The 21536-nt window shown below is 51.1% G+C and overlaps 1 protein-coding gene across 3 annotated transcripts; it reads left to right on the forward strand.

The window, feature by feature from the left end:
• Positions 1–21123, forward strand: ESPL1 (extra spindle pole bodies like 1, separase). Of its 3 annotated transcripts, none has more exons than XM_045466692.1 (31): positions 1–100; positions 753–845; positions 1012–2070; positions 2362–2466; positions 2627–2747; positions 5730–5866; positions 6864–7057; positions 7371–7610; positions 7835–7979; positions 8090–8228; positions 8425–8564; positions 10261–10395; positions 11449–11568; positions 12024–12195; positions 12589–12717; positions 12847–13003; positions 13517–13626; positions 14698–15686; positions 16079–16427; positions 16628–16789; positions 17229–17442; positions 17537–17727; positions 18265–18392; positions 18529–18651; positions 19122–19277; positions 19388–19558; positions 19685–19789; positions 19957–20072; positions 20232–20315; positions 20472–20636; positions 20759–21123. In XM_045466692.1, exons 2-31 carry the CDS (start codon positions 765–767, stop codon positions 20958–20960), a joined length of 6339 nt encoding a protein of 2112 aa, XP_045322648.1. In that variant the 5' UTR covers positions 1–100; positions 753–764; the 3' UTR covers positions 20961–21123. The 3 variants fall into 3 exon arrangements, with proteins under 3 accessions (XP_045322648.1, XP_045322649.1, XP_045322646.1); XM_045466690.1 differs by having other exon boundaries at positions 27–180; XM_045466693.1 differs by lacking the exons at positions 20472–20636; positions 20759–21123 and having other exon boundaries at positions 25–180; positions 19923–20072.
• The last annotated feature ends 413 nt before the right edge of the window (positions 21124–21536 follow it).

Genomic DNA, 21536 nt, shown 5'->3' on the forward strand with positions numbered 1-21536 from the left:
AAGCTCTCGCTCATTGGTCGCTGGAGATATTTGAAAGGGGGGGCTGGCGCGGAAAACGAAGGTTGAGTCTTGGGTTTTTGCAGAGCTCTTCTTCTGGCGAGTAAGTCCTGGACCTGGTGGGGAGGCGACCTCTGGGGCGATAAAGCCCAGAGGAACTCGTGAACGTGTGTACGTGCCAAGGTGAGGTGGGGTCCAGGCGCTGACTTGAGGGGAGGGGCGGCTCTGCGAAGGAAGGTTGGGAAACCTCCGGATGTCCTGGTGAGCTCCGAACTCAGTGGAGGCCTCCCGGTATGGAGCGTTGGGGTGGTGGAATGGGTAGTGAGGCTCCGGATCCCCCGAGAGGAAGGAGAAGCAGAAGCGTCCGTTTATAACGGGAGCCTGCTGTCCTGACATGGGCGTTTTTCCCGAATAGGGTTTCTTTCTTTCTGTCTTTCTTTCTGTCTTTCTTTCTCCTTCCCTTCCCTTCCCTTCCCTTTAGCTTCCCTTTACCTTCCCTTCCCTTCCCTTCCCTTTTCTTGTAATCTCGTAATCTCTACAAAGTGGAACTGGAAGTGACGACCCGGAGATCAAGAATCCCACAGCTCCACTGACTGAGCCAGCCAGGCGCCCCTCCCGATAGGATTTCTCATGGGATTCTTTGCAAACACCACCCCCCCCCCCCACCGCCCCTCACTTCTGCAGCCTTCAAGCCCTTCTCCTGCCCTCCATTATGAATCTTCTCCGCCTACTCTAATCCTTCTCCTTTTCCCTAGCCCTCCAACGCCATGAGGAGCTTCAAAGGAATCAACTTTGGGACCTTGCTAAGCAGCGTAAAGGAAGCTGAAGAGTTGCTGCCTGACTTGAAGGTAGGATTGTGTCTGGCTCTGGATACACCTGGCTTTCCAAGATGAGCTGGGGGTTTTTGTCTTATATGAAGAGATAGGCTAATAGGGGATCCTCTCCTGAGAAGCCCCCTTTCTAGTTATCTGTCCCTACTTTGGTGGTCCCAATCACATCTTCCTCTCCTCTTAGGAGTTCCTGTCCAAGCTTCCAGCTGGTTCATCCAGCTGCCGATCTGATGCCGAGAGGAGACAAGCTTGTGATGCCATCTTGAGGGCTTGCAACCAGCAGCTGACTGCCAAGCTGGCTTGCCCTAGGCACCTGGAGAGTCTGCTGGAACTGGCGGAGCTGGCTTACAATGGCTACTTGATGTCTACCCCCCAGCGCCCACCCCTGTACCTGGAACGAATTCTCTTCATCTTTTTGCGGAACATTGCCACACAGGGAATCCCGGAGGCCACGCTCCGATTCGCAAAACCCCTTCATGCCTGTTTGGTGCATTGCTCTCGCCAAGCTGCTCCCCAGGACTATGATGCTGTGGCACGAGGCAGCTTTTCTCTGCTTTGGAAGGCAGCAGAAACCCTGGAGGAGCGGCGAGCTGCATTATCAACTCGGCTGAAGGCCTTGAGCTTTCTTGTACTCTTGGAGGATGAAAGTACCCCTTGTGAGGTTCCCCACTTTGCTTCTCCAACAGCCTGTCGAGTGGTAGCTGCCCATCAGCTATTTGATGCCACTGGGCACAGTCTGAATGAAGCCGATGCTGATTTCCTAGATGACCTGCTCTCCAGGCATGTGATCAAAGTTTTGGTGGGTGAGGGAGGTGGTTCTCCTGGTCCTCTTTCTCCCCAGAGGGCCCTCTGTCTCTTGGAACTCACCCTGGAACGTTGCCGTCGCCTCTGCTGGAGTGGCCACCATGCCAAGGCCATGAGAGTAGTGGAGAAGACCCATGATTACCTAAGGAACACCAGTCTGGCCCCCAGCCTCCAGTTATGCCAACTTGGGGTTGAACTGCTACAGGCTGGGGAGGGAGGATCCCAGGCACTGGCCGAGCTTCTGATCAAGGCATCAGCTGTCCTGAACAACAGTGTGGAGGCACCATCACCCCCATTGCGGGCATTATGTGACAGCTGCCAGTTCTTCCTCTCAGGACTGGAGCGAGGCATCAAGAGACGCTATGGACTGGATGCTGTTCTGGGCCTCTTTGCTTTTCTTGGCGGGTACTGCTCTCTCATCCGGCAGCTGCAGGATGGTGTGAGTTAAGAACCTAGAGGTAGGGTGGGAATGTGGTTCTGCAGACTATCAGGCTAAGGTCTTTGGTAATATCTGGAAGCCCTGGCTCCCTCCTCAGTCAGCTGCTCTCTGGATTATGCCTAGTGCAGCCACCAGCAGCCTAGTCTACTCTGGGAGGGCCATGGCCCCTCCTAATGCCCTTCTTCCTACTCCCTGGGCTGAGTCAGCTCTCCAGGACTCTGGGCCAGTCTTCAGTTTGGAGCTCATCCTGTATCTCTGCCTCTCAACCCAACCTTCCCCTTCCTTCCTCAGGTCTGTGGGGATTCCTCCAAGCAGCGGCAGTCTCTGGTTCAGATGCACTTTCAGGGACTTCACCTCTACACTGTGGTGGTTTATGACTTTGCGCAAAGCTGTCAGGTACTGTCTGGGAATCAAAAGACCTGGACAGGTCCTGGGGTCTGGGGTTGCTGGACTGCCCTGGTAGAGCTTTGGAGTTGCTTTGGGTTTGGGGTGGGGTAGATGTCACCTTGGACCTATTCTGTCTCTTCTCACTCTCAAGACCTTCTTGTCCCTTTAGGTAGCTGATTTGGCTGACCTGGCCCAGCTGGTGGAAAGCTGCAAATCTACTGTGGTCTGGATGCTGGAGGCCTTACAGAGCCTGTCAGGCCAAGAGCTGAATAACTACCTGGGCATGACTGGTTAGTGCCCTGGGGCCCAGATGCAGGGGGGAAGGTCATCACTCACTAGGCAGACAAACAGCACTTGCTGGATGGTTCTGACCACCTTGGGGGCTCTTTATGGTTTAAGGAGGCAGTGAAAAAATGTTCTTAAGTGACCCTCATCACTTGTACTTATAAACATTTACAGGGGTGCCTGGGTTCTCAGTTGGTTAAGCATCCAGCTTTGGCTCAGGTCATGATCTCATGTTCATGGGTTCGAGCCCCATGTTGGGCTCTGTGCTGACAGCTCAGAACCTGGAGTCTGCTTCGTGGATTCTGTCTCCCTCTCTCTCTGCCTGCCGCCCCCCGCCCCCGTCGCTTGTACTCTGTCTCTCTGTCTCTCACAAAAATAAATAAAACATTAAAAAACATTTTTTTAAACATTTATAGTAGTAGAGAAATGATAAGGCTAACTTATGATAGCAGACACAAGTTTTTTGTCATTGACTTTGAAACATGATTTGGTGTTTTCTTTCATGAAAATGTTTGTACCTGATATGCAGCTTTATGACCTTTTTTTTTTTTTTTAATATTTTTTTATTATTTATTTTTGAGAGAGAGACAAGAGTGCAAGCAGGGGAGGGGCAGAGAGAGAGGGAGACACAGAATCCGAAGCAGGCTCCAGGCTCTGAGCTGTCAGCACAGAGACCAATGTGGGGCTTGAACTCAAAAACCACGAGATCATGACCTGAGCCAAAGTCGGATGCTTAACGAACTGAGCCACCCAGGCGCCCCTATGACCTTTCTAGAAGTTTTATTTTTTTTAATGTTTACTTTTAATGTTTATTTTTACTTTTGAGAGAGAGAGAGAGTCAGAGAAAGAGGGAGACACACAGAATCCGAAGCAGGCTCCAGGCTCTGAGCTGTCAGCACAGAGCCCGACATGGGGCTCGAACCCACGAACCATGAGATCATGACCTGAGCCGAAGTCAGACACTTAACCCACTGAGCCACCCAGGCACCCCAAGTTTTAAAGAATATTTATAACTTAAAATTTTTTTTTAGAAACCAGGTAAAAATGCTTCAACAATCAAATTGCGCAAAAAGGCATGTAGTCTAAAGTCTCTCTCTCCTAATCCTGGTCACAAAGTTCCCCTCTACTGAGACAACTAATACGATCAATTTTTTACGTATCATTCTGGAGATGTACTATGTATAAATAAATCTGCATATATACTTCTCCACACCCTTTCAGTTGAAACGTGCATACAGAAAAGTACAAAGTGAACATACTTTTTAAATTTTTTTTTTTTTTTAACGTTTATTTATTTTTGAGACAGAGAGAGACAGAGCATGAACGGGGTAGGGGCAGAGAGAGAGGGAGACACAGAATCGGAAGCAGGCTCCAGGCTCTGAGCCATCAGCCCAGAGCCCGACGCGGGGCTCGAACTCACAGACTGTGAGATCGTGACCTGAGCTGAAGTCGGACGCTCAACCGACTGAGCCACCCAGGCGCCCCTGAACATACTTTTTAACCAACGTCTAGGTCAAGTAAGAGCATGATTTAGACCTTGGGGAAACCCCTCCTTCTGCCCCCCTCCTAGTAACCCCCCTCCTCAAAGCAACCATTATCCTAACGGCATACTTTAGTTTTGTCTATTTTTGTATTTTATAATACGTTTTCCCTTCAGTTTATAAAAAGGATGGCCCCATTAAATTATACGAACCCAATGAGTTCAGTCACTGAAAAGTTTTGGAGAACTTTTTTTTTTTTTTTTTTTTTTCTTTTTTTTTTTTTATGTTTTTCTTTTATTTTTGAGACACACACACACAGTGAGAGCAGGGGATGGGGCAGAGAGAGAGAGAGAGAGACAGAATCTGAAGCAGGCTCCAGGCTCTGAGCTGTCAGCGCAGAGCCCGACATGGGGCTTGAACTCACAGACTGCAAGATCATGACTTGAGCCGAAGTCAGATGCCCAACCAACTGAGCCACCCAGGTGCCCCAGAACTTTTCATATTTATATATTCAGTAGTTGAACCTACCCATTGAGATGAAAATATCATCAGCAGTCACAAAAATTACTAGTTTGAAAATTCTTCCCGGAATATTGAAGCCTGACTTAATTTTTTCCAGCCATCTGTGTTGATAGCCAAAAAGCTGCATAAACTAGAGTTTAGGGCAAATTTTGTTCATTCAACAAATATCTATTGAGCACCTACCATGTGCCAAGCACTATTGTGAGGACTTGGGTGTATCAGTAAACGAAACAAAGATCCCTGCCCTCACGAAGCCACAGTCTGGTTAGGGGAGAATGATAATAAGCAACAGAATAATTGAATTATCAATATGTTAGAAAGTGATAAGAAATGTGGGGGCGGGGGGGAAGGAATATAGAGCAGGATAAGAAAGGGAATTAGGAGTTCAGGGTGGGTGAGGGGGCAAGTTACCACTTAAAATAGAGTCAGGATAGGCCTGCTTGGGAGGGTGACATGAGCAAAACTTGGAGGATGTGATGGAGTTGGCCATGTAGACACCTGCGAAAGGACATCCTTGGCAGAAGAAACAGTCAAGGCCAAAGCCCTAAGGCAGGAACTATCCTGGTGTGTTCAAGAAACAGCAAGGAGGCTCCTAGTGTGGCTTTCGTGGAATGAGAGAAGGAGGAGATAAGGGATAGGCCAGAGCGTTAACCCCAAAATGCTGCCCTTTGGAGGAAGATGAAGGCAAAAATTGGCATGTGAGGAAATGGGCCCTGTGTAGGAATGAAGACTCAGCTTGCACTTGTAAAACAAGTGCAAAGGAGCCGCTGGTGTGGGTGTGCCTTACAGGAATGGACGTCACGGGCTGAGTTGGAGCAGGTAGGGGAGAGCTGCCCCTATCTCATTCCCTAGCAGTAGGGCTTCCTGTCTGATCTGGAAGCTACTGAGCCGGCCACAGGTTGAGCTTCTCTCTACTGCCTCTCCAACAGGAGAGTGGCAGTGGGAACTATTTCCGCTGTCAACTATTCTCTCTCTCACTTGCAGCCTCTTACACCAGTAACTTGGCCTACAGCTTCTATAGTCACAAGCTGTATTCCGAGGCCTGTGCCATCTCTGAGCCCCTCTGTCAGCACCTGGGGTTGGTGAAGCCGGACACCTATCCTGAGGTGTCTCCTGAGAAGGTACGAGGGCAGGAAGGGAGGTTATGTTGGAGGCCTGAGTAGCATGAAAGGGCCTGGCCAGGACCCTGCCCTGCAGTAGCGTGTTAAGAGCCAAGTACCTGGGACGGTGTCTTCCACACCTCACTTGTACTATTACTATTTTTTTTTTTTTAATGGTCTCACTTTTTATATTTAGCCACGTTCAAGCTGGTGGTTCTCAACCTGGTTGCATGTTAGAATCCCCTGAATGTACTTAAAAAAACTCATTCTGATGCCTGGCCCAAGCCGATTGCATCAGAATCTCTGGTGCTAGAGCCCACGCATCTGGTTATTTTAAAAGTTCCCCGAGGAGGCCCTTTAAGTAACCAGAGTGAGAACCATCGCAAGGAGACCCATGAAATGAAGGGTTGGCTGGAGTGGCAGGTGAGATGGGTTGTAGAGGGCCTTGGTTTTCATCTTGAGTGAGGCAGATGAGCCTCTCAAAGGAAGGCATGACATCAGCTTGGCATTTTGAGTTTCTCTGGCATCACTATGGTGAATGAACAAGATACCAGGACAACAGTGGGCACCCCCACTGCTCTTGTAGCCTGGGCCGGAAAGGGTGGGTATCTGAACTGAAGTAGCGTCTTGCGGGATGGGAAGAAGGGAATGGGTGCAAGAAGCCCGGGATTAATTTGGCAAGTGACTGGCTGTGACAGGGTGGGGGGGGTGGGGTGCGGAAGGAAGGTCAAGGATGGCCTGGCATTTCGGACTGAGAAGACGCTGACTTGTGAGAGAGGGGTTACAGGAGGAGAAACGGGTTTCTAGGGCTGTGGACATAAATATGTGGGTGGGGTGGATTGAAGCCTCAGATTGAGAACCCCTGGGGTGTTTAGTGCTTTGGTGTCTTCCGCCTTGGGGCAGGCTTGGGGGCTGGCGGAACACCTGGTGGTGTATGTACCTGTGTGGCATGTACTCCCCCACTATTACGGACTCGGTGGTTCCTCTCTGCAGTTTGGTCTCTGCTTTCTATGGTCAGTTGCACAGGTGCTTCCGGCTGCATGGAGAGAGTTTGAAGAAACTGGGTAAACAGGCCCAGGGCTGCGAGATGGTGACTTTGTGGCTGACAGCCCTGCAGCCCTGTGGCCCCCAACACATGGCTGAGCCTGTCACCTTCTGGGTTCGGATCAAGATGGATGCAGCCAGAGCAGGAGACAAGGAGCTACAGCTGAGGTGAGTTGGCGGGGAGGGAGACAACCATGTTTGCTCCCTGGCTAGGGCTAGCTTTTGGTACTGGTGGTCTCGTGTATCCTTCTGTCTGAAAAAAGGCACTGATTCCTCTGTTTGTTGTTATTTATCAAATGCCTACTATATGACAGTCACTGTGCTAGGTATAGGGGAGCAGCGGGGACAGGCAATGCCCTTGCTTTAATGACTGGGAAGTCAGTGACCTCTCAGCAAGCCAAGGCTGGGACTCCTTGGCACGGGGCAGAAGCTCCATGCTTCACGGACTCCCTGACATGGCGTTGGGCCTGCCTTCTCTTAGGACTCTGCGAGACAGCCTGAGTGGCTGGGACCCAGAGACCCTGGTCTTCCTGCTGAGGGAGGAGCTGCAGGCCTATAAGGCTGTGCGAGCGGACACAGGGCAGGAACGGTTCAACGTCATCTGTGACCTGCTGGAGCTGAGCCCTGAGGAGACACCGGCTGGGGCCTGGGCTCGAGCCACCCACCTGGTGGAACTGGCTCAGGTGCTCTGCTACCATGACTTTGCCCAGCAGACCAACTGGTGAGGAAGAATAGCTGGGGAGGCCACTCTTGCTTCTCACCCTAGGTCATCTTACCCTTTTCAGAGGCCATTTCCCTCTCCCAAGTCCCTGAGCAGCCACTTCAGTTTGTGGCCATGGGCACTCATTCAAAGTGTGGGGCCGGCTATCCTGCAGAAGGTCCTTCCCAGGACACTATGGCAGGTACTCGTCATGGGCCCAGCTTAAGTCCATCCTCTCCCTTCAGCTCTGCCCTGGATGCTATCCAGGAAGCCCTACAGCTTCTGGAGTCTGTGAGGCCTGAGACCCAGGCCAAGGATCGGCTTCTGGATGATAAAGCACAGGCCCTCCTATGGTTCTACATTTGTACCCTGGAGACCAAAATGCAGGAAGTAAGTGTGGCTTCTGTGGGGCTTAGCAGAACTGGATTATTTCCCCCAGGCCCACAGTAAGCTGGTGCCAGCCCTGCTTTTTATCCTGATCCCCCCTCCCCCCCATCTAGGGTATTGAGCGGGATCGGAGAGCCCAGGCCCCTAATAACCTGGAGGAATTTGAAGTCAATGACCTGAACTATGAAGATAAACTCCAAGAAGATCGTTTCCTATACAGTAACATTGCCTTCAACCTGGCTGCAGATGCCGGTGAGGGTTGTGAATGTAGTGTGCTAGATGGGGTCTCCTCTGTGTCTTCCTAAGAGCAGAATGGGGACCCCAGGTAGGGGAAAGGAAGAAGGGCGGGAGGTGGGCACAGAGGGCAGAGGGCGTTACGAAGAAGGTTGCATTCTCCCCAGATGGCCCACACTGAGAGAATGGCCGGTCCCTTTCTTCTGACTTCTAGCTCAGTCCAAATGCCTGGACCAAGCACTGGCCCTTTGGAAGGAGGTGCTTACAAAGGCACAAGCCCCTGCTGTACGGTGTCTCCAGCAGACAGCAGCCTCACTGCAGACCCTAGCAGCCCTCTATCAGCTGGCGGCAAAGGTAATGGGGCAGGGCGTTAACACACGCCAGAAGCCCACTCTTTCCTCTTCTTTGGCTGGTGTATCTGCTAAGAAGCCATGTAGCCCGTTGTGGCCTCTATCACCAGGCTTCCTAAGTTGAAATACAAGCTTCGTCCTTTATTTTAACTCACCTTGGCAAGTGACGTAACTTCCTAAGCCCAGGTTTCCTTGTGTCTAAAATGAGGACAGTAATAGCACTACCTCATGGTGTCCTTAAGTGGCATATTCAAATGTCAGATATAGTTATTATTAATTCTTAGGTAATTTGAGCTGTGTATTTTCTGAAACATACATAGATGCCTATAGGTTTAATTTTACATTTTTACATGAAACATCAGGACATTTCACAGACTCCCTGAAGCTCTCCCCTGGACCCCACATTAGGAACCTCCGAAAAAGAACATGGTACATAAAAAAGATCTTTGTTACTGTGGCCATTAGGCCATATTTCTAGCATGAGAATCGAGGGAAGCTGCCTCAGCGCTAGATCTGAGTCTTGGCTCTCCCCCGTACCTGTGATGTGAATTTGGGCAAGCAACTTAACTTGCGTGAGTCTTAAGCCTCTTAGTCTATAGTCATCTGTAAAATTGGGGTTAGAGTCACTATGAAAGATTAAAAGAGCTGATGCACGTGAACTCCCTCTTTTTGACAATTTGATATTTTTATTATGACTTTTGAAGTTTCACTTCAAATTTTATTTTTCAGTAATCTCTACACCCAATGTGGGGCTCAAACTCACAACTTTGTATGCCCCCCTCACTGAACCAGCCAGGTGTCCCTTCAATTTTTTTTTTTTTTTTTAGATCTATGAATTCTTTTTTTTTTTTTTTTAAGTGTATTTTTATTTATTTTGAGAGAGAGAGAGAGAGAGAGCAAGCAGGGTAGGGGCAGAGAGAGAGGGAGACAGAATCCCAAGCGGGCTCCGTGCTATCAGCGCAGAGCCCCATGTGGGGCTTGAACCAACTGGGTGGTTCAGTCGGTTGAGCATCCCAACTTCCGCTCAGGTCACGATCTCACAGTTTAGGGCTTTGAGCCCCGCATCAGGCTCGTTGCTGTCAGCACAGGGCCCGCTTCAGATCCTCTGTCCCCTCTCTCTGTCCCTCTCCTGCTCAGGCTTTCTCTCTCTCAAAAGTAAGTAAACATTAAGAGGAATTGAAGTATGGTTGACACACAATATTATATTAGTTTTAGGCGTGCAACATAGTGATTTGGCAATAGCGTGCGTTACTCAGTGCTCACCATGGTGAGGGAAGTCACCATACATTATCATCACAATGTTATTGGCTGTACCCTCTGTGCTGTACTTTTTCAGCCCCGCGACTTACTTATTTTATAACTGGAAGTTTGTACCTCTTGATCCTCTTGCCTGTCTCGCCCATCCCCCTGCCCTGATGTAAACCTCTCAGCACAGTGCCTGGCCCATAGTAAGCTTTCGGTAACTCCCAGCTGTCGACGCTGACTGGTACCTAAGCTTTCACGCGGGAGGCTGGATGGTGGTAGGCTCCCTCGCTGCTCTTATCTCAGGCTTCTTGAGGATGGCAGGTGGTGGCCTTGTCTGTAGCCACACCTCATCCAGGCTCTGAAGTCAGACCAAGGTCTCAAAGGGCTGAGGAGCAGAGGGTAGAAAGGGAGGTTCAAGCAGGAGCTGGGTAAACTTCCTGCTCCTGGCTGACCAGCCCCTGCAGGCTCTGGAGGTCCTCCTGCTCGTACGGATTGTCTCCCAGAGACTGGAGGACCACGCGAAGGCAGCCGGCTCCTCCTGCCACGCCAGCCAGCTGCTCCTGATGCTCGGCTGTCCCAGCTATGCCCAGGTGAGTGCCCAGCCAGCCAAGCCCGGAGCTGCGGGGGGACCTGGCTTTAGTGACCCATCTTTTCTCTGAGAAGACAAGATACTGAAGGGGCATCTTCCCTGCCTTCTACTGCCACATCCTGCTGGAGGGTCGTAAAGTGTGGAGTGGTTGGGAGGCAGCTGTGGGAAGAGGAAGCGTCTTTCCTTCTCACTGCAAAACCATTGTTTCCTAAGTCTTATAGATCCTGCACCAGAAATACACCACTAATCCTGTATTTCCCCACCATTTGCCCTAGTCGCCCTTTCTCCACTCACTTAGGACTGCTCCAACACCACCTAGCTGGTCTCCCTGCCTCCAGCAGGGAGGCCCCTTTTGTCTTCTAACATGATCTTTTAAGGCACAGATCTGATCTCATCTTTTTTCCTGCTTAAAGGATTTCATTGGTTTCTTCATTACCTGTAGGACGATACTGTCTAGACACTTTACTTGGTATTGCACACCTTCTGTATCCTGGCTCACGTTTTTTCTTGCCACTCCCCACCATGGAACTTCTGTCCATCTACGCCAGTTACTTTAGAGCCTTGTATGTGCCTCCCTCCCTTTGGTTCTGTTAGCCCCTCCACCCTAAATATACCTCCTCCACCCACCTTTTTTCTACTTTCTTTTCAAGGCCTAGCTCAATTGTCCTCTCCCTCATGAAGTATTTTATACATCCTCTTCTTCAAGGGCAGAATCACCTACTTTCCCTGGGTCCCCATACTACTAATGGCATTGTGTCACGATTGCACAGGTGTGTCTGCACCCCCACTGCATTGCAAGCTATTGGATGGAAAGTCCTGCTTATTCCTTATTCAGCTATGTCTTTCTAACATAGCGGTTAACCGAAAGATATTAAATGAACATTTTAGCGAGTGATTAACTCTCATGTTGTAGATTATAATATATGAAATAATTGAATACTGAGTTGGAGGTGTTCTGCATTTTCCTTGCAAGTGTTTTAATCCACTTTAATTTGAAAAGTCTGGCTGCCTTTCCTCACCAGCATGTTCACGAATCCCATGATTGTTTTCTTAGCTATACCTGGAAGAGGCAGACTCAAGCCTGAAGCTTCTGGATCACAACACTGACACGTACCTGCTCCTTTCGCTAACCTGTAACCTACTTCGAAGTCAGCTCTACTGTGTTCACGAGAAGGTATTTCTCACTTTCTTAACCCCTGAAGTTCCCAGGTATTGGAAGGATTTTTAGGATTTTCGGGATATTTTTCAGGCTTCTGAGATTTCCCTGGAGCTAGGAAGAGTATTCCCAACCGTGAGAAGCAGTGCTGTTTCCCAGCCTTGTCCTTTCTATTCTTTCCCAGTTGCCTCAGTCACACTGTCCTGTGACTAGAGACAGAGATGACATTGATCCCAGGAAGGCAATGGAGCCCAAATTGGAAATCAAGTGAGATGCAGAAAACCTGAGTTTTCTCACAGCCTAACTGTGTGACTTGTCTGCGTCTTGCGCCCTCTCAGGCTGTCGTTTTCTCCACAGCTTTTATCATTCTCAAAAGCAGGGGCTGGGCCAGATGATCTTTAGGGGCATCCTAAGCTCTGAATCGCTGCTCTGACCTCACTCACCACTCTTCTCTGGCCTTCCCTGTCTCCCAGGTGACTGAGGGTGCCTCTCTGTTGCTGTCTGTGCTTCGGGACCCTGCCCTCCAGAGATCATCCAAGGCCTGGTACTTGCTGCGTGTCCAGGCCTTGCAGGTGGTGGCATCGTACCTCAGCCTCTCATCAGACAGCCTCTCAGCCTCCCTGCGGGAGCAGCTCTGTGCCCAAGGTGAAAGAATAGGGTGGATGATGGCCCTTTGTGGTCAAGTGGTGTGGATCGTCCACTCTCAGCTCTTCTCAAGCCCTTGTCCCCTCTGCTGTCCCAACTGTGTGGACTAGCCCACTGAGAGGCTGCACAGAGTAGGCCTGGGACAGCATACGAGTCTCTGTTTGTCTGCCGACTGATCGATTGCTTAGTACCTGGCTGGAATGCTATACTAACAAGGGTTCTGAGGCCCCACGTGGTCTAAGGGAAAGAGTTCTGTGATTGATTCGCTCTGTCTGCCTTAGGCACAGAAGAACAGCGGCAGTACGTTTTGCATTTGCTATCTTAGTAGGTGAAGGTGGTGGCAGTTCTGGCGGCATCATCTCCCTTCTTGTCCCCCCGCCACTCCCTGCACAGGCTGGCAGACGCCTGAGATTGCACTCGTCGACTCCCATAAGCTCCTCCGAAGCATTATCCTCCTGCTCCTGGGCAGTGACGTGCTCTCGATTCAGAAGGCGGCTGTGGAGACCCCATTTCTGGACTATGGTGAGTCTGAGGAGGAGAGCGAGGCCCAGTGGGAATGAACAGGCCAGATGGTGGGGCTGCCAGCTTTGCCTCCAGAGGATCCAGGCTGTGACTGAGTGACGGTGGTCTCGTCTCTCTCCTTTGTACCAGGTGAAAATCTGGTACAAAAATGGCAGGTTCTGACAGAGGTGCTGAGCTGCTCAGAGAAGCTGGTCTCCCGCCTGGGCCATCTGGGTTGTGTGAGCGAAGCCAAGGCCTTTTGCTTGGATGCCCTGAAACTTACGACGAAACTGCAGCTACCACACCAGTGAGTACAGGCCAGAGGAGGCCATTCCAGAACCTGAGTGCCCACATCCTGGACTCTGGGGTCCCAAACTCTTCCACAGATTTACGTGTTATGTTTGGAGGGGTTGGGAGAACGTATCCCATGGCTCAGTAAGTAGGAAATGCCGACTTAACCAAGCTTAGACATTTTTATTTTCTGTAGGACTTCTCACATCCTTCAGTACGCCAATCACATTGTAACTCTCCAAAAGGGAGAGCTGGTGTACCATGTTTCCCTAAGTCCCTTTGCCCACAGGATCCTTTTTTTTGGGTGGGAATGTGGTTTGGGAAATCCTGTCCTCGTGCACAAAGATGACTGGGGATGAGGGAGAAGTGTAGAGAGTTTTCCCAGGGTAGACTTGAAGTCAGCTCGAGAGAGTAGAGGTCCTCCAGAGGCTAGGAGCCTGCCCCAGTGCTGCCAGTGAAAGGGACAGGAAGATGGACTCAGCAACACAAAGACTTGCACGAGTTGCTTGTCACCTCCTCTCCCAACAAGGTGTGCCCTGTTCCTGGTGCTGAAGGCGGAGCTGGAGCTGGCACGCACTGACATTGACCTCTGTGAGTCGGACCTGCAGCAGGTTCTGTTCTTACTGGAGTCTTGCACAGGTGAGCAGCCATGCCCCCACACCCACAGGCAGTGGCGGGAGTGGCACACAAACACTACGACACATCTTTGTATGTGAAAGTGTGAGTTCCTTCTAAATCAGGGACCTTTTTTTTTTTTAATTTTTTAAATGTTTTAGAGAGAGAGAGAGACAGAGACAGAGTGTGAGCAGGGGAGGGGCAGAGAGAGAGGGAGACACAGAATCCAAAGCAGGTTCCAGGCTCTGAGCTGTCAGCACAGAGCCCAATGCAGGGCTCGAACTCACAGACCGTGAGATCATGACCTGAGCCGAAGTCGAATGCTTAACTGACTGAGCCACCCAGGCGCCCCTAAATCAGGGACTTCTAACTCTTCTGCTTCAATCAGACCACTGGTGTCCCTCCTTCAGATGGCTCGCCCATCTGACTAACCCAATGTGGCTCTACTTTTCAGCACTGCCTAATACATTTTGGCTATTTAAATCTAAATAAAATTTACAATTCATTCCTCAGTCACTTGCCACATTTCATGTGCTCAGTAGCTACATTGTGGCTTAGTGGCCACTCTATTGGACAGCACAAATGTCGTGTCCTCAGGAGGGCTTAAATTAATAATAAAATAGTGTATTTATGGTACATTTTTTCTTATCAACCACTTTTCCCTCGTATTTCATTTGACCCACACAAAACCCTGGAAAGTCAGGTGGACACATGGATTTTTTTTCTCACTTGTAAAATGAGGAAGTTGAGAAATTCAGTGTTTTGGACCAGGATCAAGGGCCTAGTTGGGGCCCAGAGCCAGGATAAAGACGTGGGCCTCCTGGTGCCCACCTGCTTTCCTGAGCTATGTAGCCGTCTCAGGTGCAGGTATGGGGGTTTTGCGGGTTGGGTTTATCTATTATGGGATGGGAAGAAACATTAGGGATTTTACTGAAAACAAAAATAAGCCATATTAATATTTAGTCCGATCAGACAGTAATCCATACAAGCAGTAAGTAAATAACACCTATATTAAGGAGTTGGGCCCTGGGGTAGCTCAGGTAGCACTTGGTATCACTTCTCCCAGTTTTGTAATTCTGGCTCCATTCTCCCCAGAGTTTGGCGGGCTAGCCCAGCACCTGGACTCAGTGAAGAAAGTCCACCTGCAGAAGGGCAAGCAGCAGACCCGGATCCGTCGTCCTCCAGAGCTCCCTGAAGAGGAGCCCTTCCTAAGAGGCCCTGCCCTGGAGCTGATAGCCACTGTGGCCAAGGAGCCAGGTCCTGTGGCACCTTCTACTAACTCCTCCCCTGTCCTGAAAGCGAAGCCCCAGCCCAGCCCCGGCTTCCTGACCCACCTGCCCACGTGTGACTGCTTGCTCTGTGCCAGCCCCGTGCTCTCGGCAGTCTGTCTGCGCTGGGCATTGGTCACAGCGGGGGTGAGGCTGGCTTTGGGCCATCAGGCCCAGGGTCTGGATCTGCTGCAGGTCGTGCTAAAGGGTTGCCCTGCAGCCACTGAGCGCCTCACCCAAGCTCTACAAACTACCCTGAATCACAAAGCACCTCCCTCCCCTGTCCCGAGCCTCTTGGATGAGATCTTGGCTCAGGCCTACACACAGCTGGCACTGGAGGGGCTGAACCGGCCATCACACAAGAGTCTGGGGAAGGTCCTGGAGTCGGGGCTGAAGTTTGTGGCAGCACGAGTACCCCACCTGGAGCCCTGGCGAGCCAGCCTGCTCTTGATTCGGGCCCTTGCAAAGCTGGCCGGCCTCAACTGCTGCACTACCCAACTTTTTGCAAGCTCCTGGGGCTGGCAGCCACCATCAGTAAAACCCTCCCCAGGCTCAGAGCCCTCTAAGCCGCGAAGCCAAAAACTTTCTGGAAGGGGGCGTCAGCGGGCAGCCTCATCTACCCAGCCCCTCCATAATACCTCTCTGAAAAGTCTGGAAGGTGGAGGACTGCCCTGTACACCGAAGCCCCCAGGCCAGGTCAGGCCAGCAGGCACTCGAGTCCCTTTTACTGTGTTTGAGGAAGTCCTCCCTACAAAGAGCAAGCCTGAGGTTCCCAAGGCCCCTAGAGTACAACAGAGGGTCCAGACGCGCCTCAAGGTGAGGTGGGACTGCGGCTGGGTGGTGTTGGTATCAGGTGGGGTGGTTCTGGAGAATTCAGAATAGGTGCCTTTCCCAGGGCCTGGTGGGGCCTTCAGCTCTACTGTTAACCTGCACAGAAAGACAATTCTATCTTTGTTTCAAACAGAAGGTGCTTTCCTTAACTCTGTGGTTCCTCTTCCTTTTCATCCTTTGTCCTTTTGTTCCTCCCTCCTCTCCCTCCTTCCGCACCCAAGAGTCCTGGCCCTTGATTGAGCTGCCTCAATTGGAGAGGTTAATTTTTAAATCTTCCACCAAAGGCCTCTGAGAGTGTGCCTCTGCAGCACCACCTGCTGGCAGATGTCTTATCACTGAAGGCCTCTTGGCCCTTCTCCCTTTCCCACCCATCCCAGGTGAACTTCAGTGATGACAGTGATTTGGAAGACCCTGTCTCAATTGAGGCACGGCCTGCAGAGGGGCCCAAGAGACGGGGCACTGCTTCCCGGGGCCGGGGCCGGGGCCGGGGCCAGGCCAGGAAGAACCCGAGCCTGAAGACAGTTGCAGTGGCAGCCTCAAGTAGTGCCCCTGGGCTCCCAGGCCTGGGTGGTAGGAGCCGGAGGGCCAAGAAGGTGACATCAGGACACTGTGAGGAGCTGGGCTCTGAGATCATGAGGACCATCCCTGAGGAGGAAATGACTGACAACCAGATGGAAATGAGCTTTGAGATCCTCAGGGGCTCTGACGGGGAAGACTCAGCCTCAGGTAAGATGGTAACGGTGGGAGGTAGAAGGTGCATACATCTTTGGGGGTCGGGGTTGCCCTGGGACCAAAGCACAAGAAATAACTGATGCCAAAGACAGTACAGAAATACAACTTTGTTCCTGGCTCCGGGACTGGATCCTAGAAAGAACAAAGGAGACGACAGGAGGAAGAAACTACAGAAAGTCACGTTCTCTCCCTAGGTGGGAAGGCACCAGCTCCAGGATCTGATACAGCCATAGGAGAATGTGAAGTGTTGAGACGTGATTCCAGTAAAGAGGAGCTGCCGGTCCCATGCCCAGACAAGGAGAGAGACAAGGGTCTTGGTCCTCGGCTCCGACTCTCCTCTGCCCCTGTAGCCATTGGTGAGGCTAACCACTGAGGTCTGGTTACTAGGAGAGGGCGAGCCTCTAGGTTGCTTGATCTGATGCCCTTGTGGCCTGCCCATGGTTCTGTCTTCGGATCCTCATCTAGATCCGGTCGCCTTTGAACCTGGGTTTGAATCCCATCACTCTCTTCACTAGATGTGTGCAAGTTACTCAGCCTCTCTGAGCCTTTATTTACTTACCTATAAAATGGGGTTTGGGGGGATGGGGTGAGTTGAGGTAAGTTGCATAGCATCCCACCTGGCACATTGCCCTGCATTAATGGTAGCTTTTTTTACCCAAGTGGGAGATGAGATAGAACCTTGGAAACTTGAAACTTTCCATAAAAGTTTTATGAAAAGTTGGGACTTTTATGGAAAGTTCCATCAGCTAAACAGTATGGGACTCATCTACAACAAGTATCTTCACCTTCCTCTAGGTCTCTCTACCCTGGATTCCATCTGTGACTTATTGACCATTGCTTTCCGTGGGGTTAGTCATTGCCCTCCTAGTGGACTTTATGCTTACCTCTGCCGCCTCCTGGCTTTGTGCTTGGGCCACCGGGATCCCTATGCCACAGCCTGCCTTGTCACTGAGTCTGTGTCCATCACCTGTCGCCACCAGCTGCTCACCCACCTCCACAGGCAGCTCAGGTGAGTTTCCCCAAGGCCCATGCAGGGGACAGACTGGAAGGAAGGTCTAGATTTTGAAGGAGGGAGAACTCACCCCTATTTATGTTATCTGCAGCAAGGCCCAGAAGCACCGGGGATCACTCGAAATGGCAGACCAGGTGCAGAGGCTGAGCCTGCAGGACACGCCTGGAGATGTCCCCCTGGCCCGCATCCAGCACCTCTTTTCCTTCAGGGCTTCAGGATCTGGTCAATTCCCTGAGCCTGAGAAGGAGAGTTTCCAGGAGCGCCTGGCTCTGATCCCCAGCGGTATGGCAGCAGGCTTCAGCCGGCTCTCCTGTCTTTTTTTGCATCTTCTTACTAAGGAGTTAGGGGAAGGAGTTTAAGGCATTAGTTAACGTAGATTTATGACCCTATGGAAGAACATATCCTCCCTTTTCACTGATTGTCATTTTGTTACTCTCACCAAAGAGAAATACCCTAAATTTGGAAGTCTTGTGCTTTTTTTTTTTAACCTCCACTCTGCGTTACTAGCAGATTCAGTGTCTTTTTTCAGGGGTAGGTTCAGATGTCCAGAGTCTCCCTGCACTAACACAAAACACATTAACAGATGATTTGAGTGCCTCCCTCTGTTCAGGAACTTTTGTTAGTTTCTGTGAGGGACACATCGAAGTACAAGATGTGGTCTCTCTCCACAGGGGGTTGTTCGGGGAGAGCAGCTTGAACTCCAGTGAGCAGAGATTTTTTTAGAATTGTCTTGAGTGATGGGTAGGATTGAGTGCAGAAGATGGGGAAGGGAGTTCCTTGTAAGAGCTGAAATGATTCTGGGTATGTTCTGTGTGTCAGGGGTGACTGTGTGTGTGTTAGCTCTGGCCACACTTCAGCCTGGAACCGTGGGCAACACCCTCTTGCTGACCCGGCTGGAAAAAGACAATCCCCCAGTTACTGTGCAGATCCCCACCGCCCAGAGCAAGGTAGGTTTCCTGGGCCAGCAAGCAAAGTTGGGCTGGGGTAGGCTTCTGGTCAAGCTGCTCATATCCCGCGGCTGGGGGGATGGAGAGGTGGTGATCACGTGGACAAGCAGAAAGCTCACAGTCCCATCTCCCAAAGCTTCCTCTGAGTTCGGCTCTGAAAGAGTTTGACACCATCCAGAAGGAACAGAAAGAGAACAGCAGCTGTACTGACAAGCGAGAATGGTGGACAGGACGGCTAGAACTGGACCATAGGATGGAGGTGTGTGCTCCCAAGGTGGGGTGGGGTCAGGCCTGCCCTGGGAGTGACCCTGCGTGTCACTGTCCTCTCTCTCAGGAGTCCGGGCTAGTGCCGAGTTACCTCAAGTCCTTTCTGGAAGCATAGCCTAAATAAAAAATGATCTTACTTGAGAACGACTTCAAAAAAGAGCTAAAAACTTAAAGGGGTGATGCCAACAGAATGTTTGAGGATACATACAAGAAAAAAGATTTAAGCCCAAGTATCAGCTTCCCAGGTTTAGCTTTCATTGCCCACCTGTTTGTATTTGTCAAGACATAGTGATATGCGATAAATCATCTTATCTGTACTCCCCCAGAGTCTCAGCAAATGAAAAACGTTTCTAGCTTCTTGCCTTTTTAACTGGCGGGAAGATGTGTAAAACAAATATATACGTTGGAAAACCCATTTCCTCAGCTCCTCTCTGACCGAACGTTCTATTCTTCCTCATTCAGGCTCTCATCATTTCCCTAGAGAAGCATGTATTGGGCTGCTGGAGGGGACTGTTGCTGCCATCCAGTGAGGACCCTGGCCCTGCCCAGGAGGCCTCCCGCCTACAAAAGTTGCTGCAGGAATGTGGCTGGGAATATCCTGATGCAGCTCTGCTGAAAGTGAGTTGAGAAATCTGGGAGGGGGAAGAAGCTGGACTTAATTCTTCCCCCACTGCCATTGTGAGTGGAGATGGGAGCGATGGCCCTCACTGACCACTGTTCCCCTGCAGACCATGCTCAGTGGTGCCAGTACCCTCACCCCTCAGGACATTGAGACCTTGGCCTATGGGCTGTGCCCAGCCTGGCCAGAACGAGCCCAAGAGCTTCTGAGTGAGGCAGTACGACGTCTTCAGGGTCAGACAGTACCAAGCAATAGGCATCTTGTCTTAGTGCTAGACAAGGTAAGGAGCTGGGGGCTGGAGGGACCGTATCTGGTGGGCAGCGGGCACCAGGTCACCCCTCTGCCCCCTTCTGATGCTTGTGGATGCCTGGCTGGGGATGGTAATCCCTGCATGCTTTTTGTCCAGGACCTGCAAAAGCTGCCATGGGAGAGCATCCCCAGTCTCCGGGCACTGCCTGTCACTCGGCTGCCCTCCTTCCACTTCTTGCTCAGCTATTCCATCATCAGAGAGGTGGGTTTCAGGGAGTAGGGGAATGATTAGTAATTGAGGGAGATCTGGGAAGACAGGAGAGGGTCTTAGGGATGGGATGGTTCAGTCGTGGAAAGGGGTTTGGAGTTTGTTGAAGCTTGGGCTCTCTGGCCAGACCAGGATCCTGATCACCAGTGTCTTCTCCTCAGTCGGGGGCCTCGGCAGTGCTAAGCCAAGGGGTGGATCCACGCAATACCTTCTACGTCCTGAACCCTCACAATAATCTGTCAAGCACAGAGGAGCAATTTCGAGCCAATTTTAGCAGGTCAGGGGGAGAAGAGTAAGAAAGGGGGCGGGGGAGGGTAGAGAGGGGCAACATGTCCTTTTCCCCTGAATCAAAGCTTGCAGCCCACCTTCTGCCTAGTATTCCCTCTGCCCTCTTTGCCAGCTGACCCCAGTTCTTACTCCTACCTTTTCCCTGCAGTGAAGCTGGCTGGAAAGGGGTGGTTGGGGAGGTGCCGAGCCCAGAACAAGTGCAAGCAGCCTTGACAGAGCATGACTTATATATGTGAGTGCTCAGGGCAGGGAAGTGGGGAGGGGGGGTGGGTATCACCATAGTTTGTTTTGTGGCTTTCAAGCCACTGGCTGACTCAGGACGCCCCCGGAGACATGCCAGAGGCCGGCTACTGCTGGGTCAGATTCATCTCACATCCTTTTGCCTTAGCTATGCAGGGCACGGGGCGGGTGCCCGCTTCCTGGATGGACAGGCCGTCCTGCGGCTTGGCTGCCGGGCAGTGGCCCTGCTGTTTGGCTGCAGCAGCGCAGCCCTGGCTGTGCATGGAAACCTGGAGGGGGCTGGCATCGTGCTCAAGTATATCATGGCTGGCTGGTGAGTCTCGAGGGCCTAACCTAGGTCCCCACCCCAGGTTCTTTCCCAGGTCTGAACACTAAATCCTTCCTCATGTATTTTGTTTTAGAGCCCTCACTTTGTAGTTCTTTTTTTTTCCCCAGTCCCCTGTTTCTGGGTAACCTCTGGGATGTGACTGACCGTGACATTGACCGCTACACGGAGGCTCTGCTGCAGGGTTGGCTTGGAGCAGGCCCAGGAGCCCCTCTTCTCTACTATGTCAACCAGGCGCGCCAGGCTCCCCGACTCAAGTATCTTATTGGGGCTGCACCTGTGGCATATGGCTTGCCTGTCTCCCTGCGGTGATCCCTTGGAGCTGTCCTATCACAGATAGAAGCCATGTGACTGTTCTACCTCCTGTTCTTAGATTTAACCCTTAGGATAAATATTTTAAATGACTTTTCCAGTGTTTTATATGAAATATTTCCTTTTGATTTAACCTTAATGTAATAAAGATGTAACATTTAAACCCTGTGTTTTGTGTAGTTCATCTGAGAACATTTGAAGACAAATTATTGCTCCCTCCCACTATGTGGTACTGTAAAGAGGTGAGAATAGCTTGCAGGAGTCCAAGTCTGAGAGTGTTAGGAAGAGAGGCAAAACCACAGGACAAAGGTGGGCCTGGCTTGGCCTCAGCAGACAAAGCTGAAGGGTATCAAAATGCTCTTAAGTTGGGGGTGCCTGAGTGGCTCAGTTGGTCGAACATCTGACCTTTGATTTTGGCTCAAGTCATGATCCCAGGGTCATGGGTGGAGCCCCAAGTCAGGCTCCACACTGAGCGTGGAATCTGCTTGCGAGTCAGTCTCTCTGTCTCTCTCTCTCTCCCCCCCCCTCCCCTCCCCTCCCTCTTTCTCTCTCCTCCCACCTCCCACCTCCCCCCAA

Source organism: Leopardus geoffroyi, chromosome B4 (assembly GCF_018350155.1).
Source record: "Leopardus geoffroyi isolate Oge1 chromosome B4, O.geoffroyi_Oge1_pat1.0, whole genome shotgun sequence".
Taxonomy (NCBI): domain Eukaryota; kingdom Metazoa; phylum Chordata; class Mammalia; order Carnivora; family Felidae; genus Leopardus; species Leopardus geoffroyi.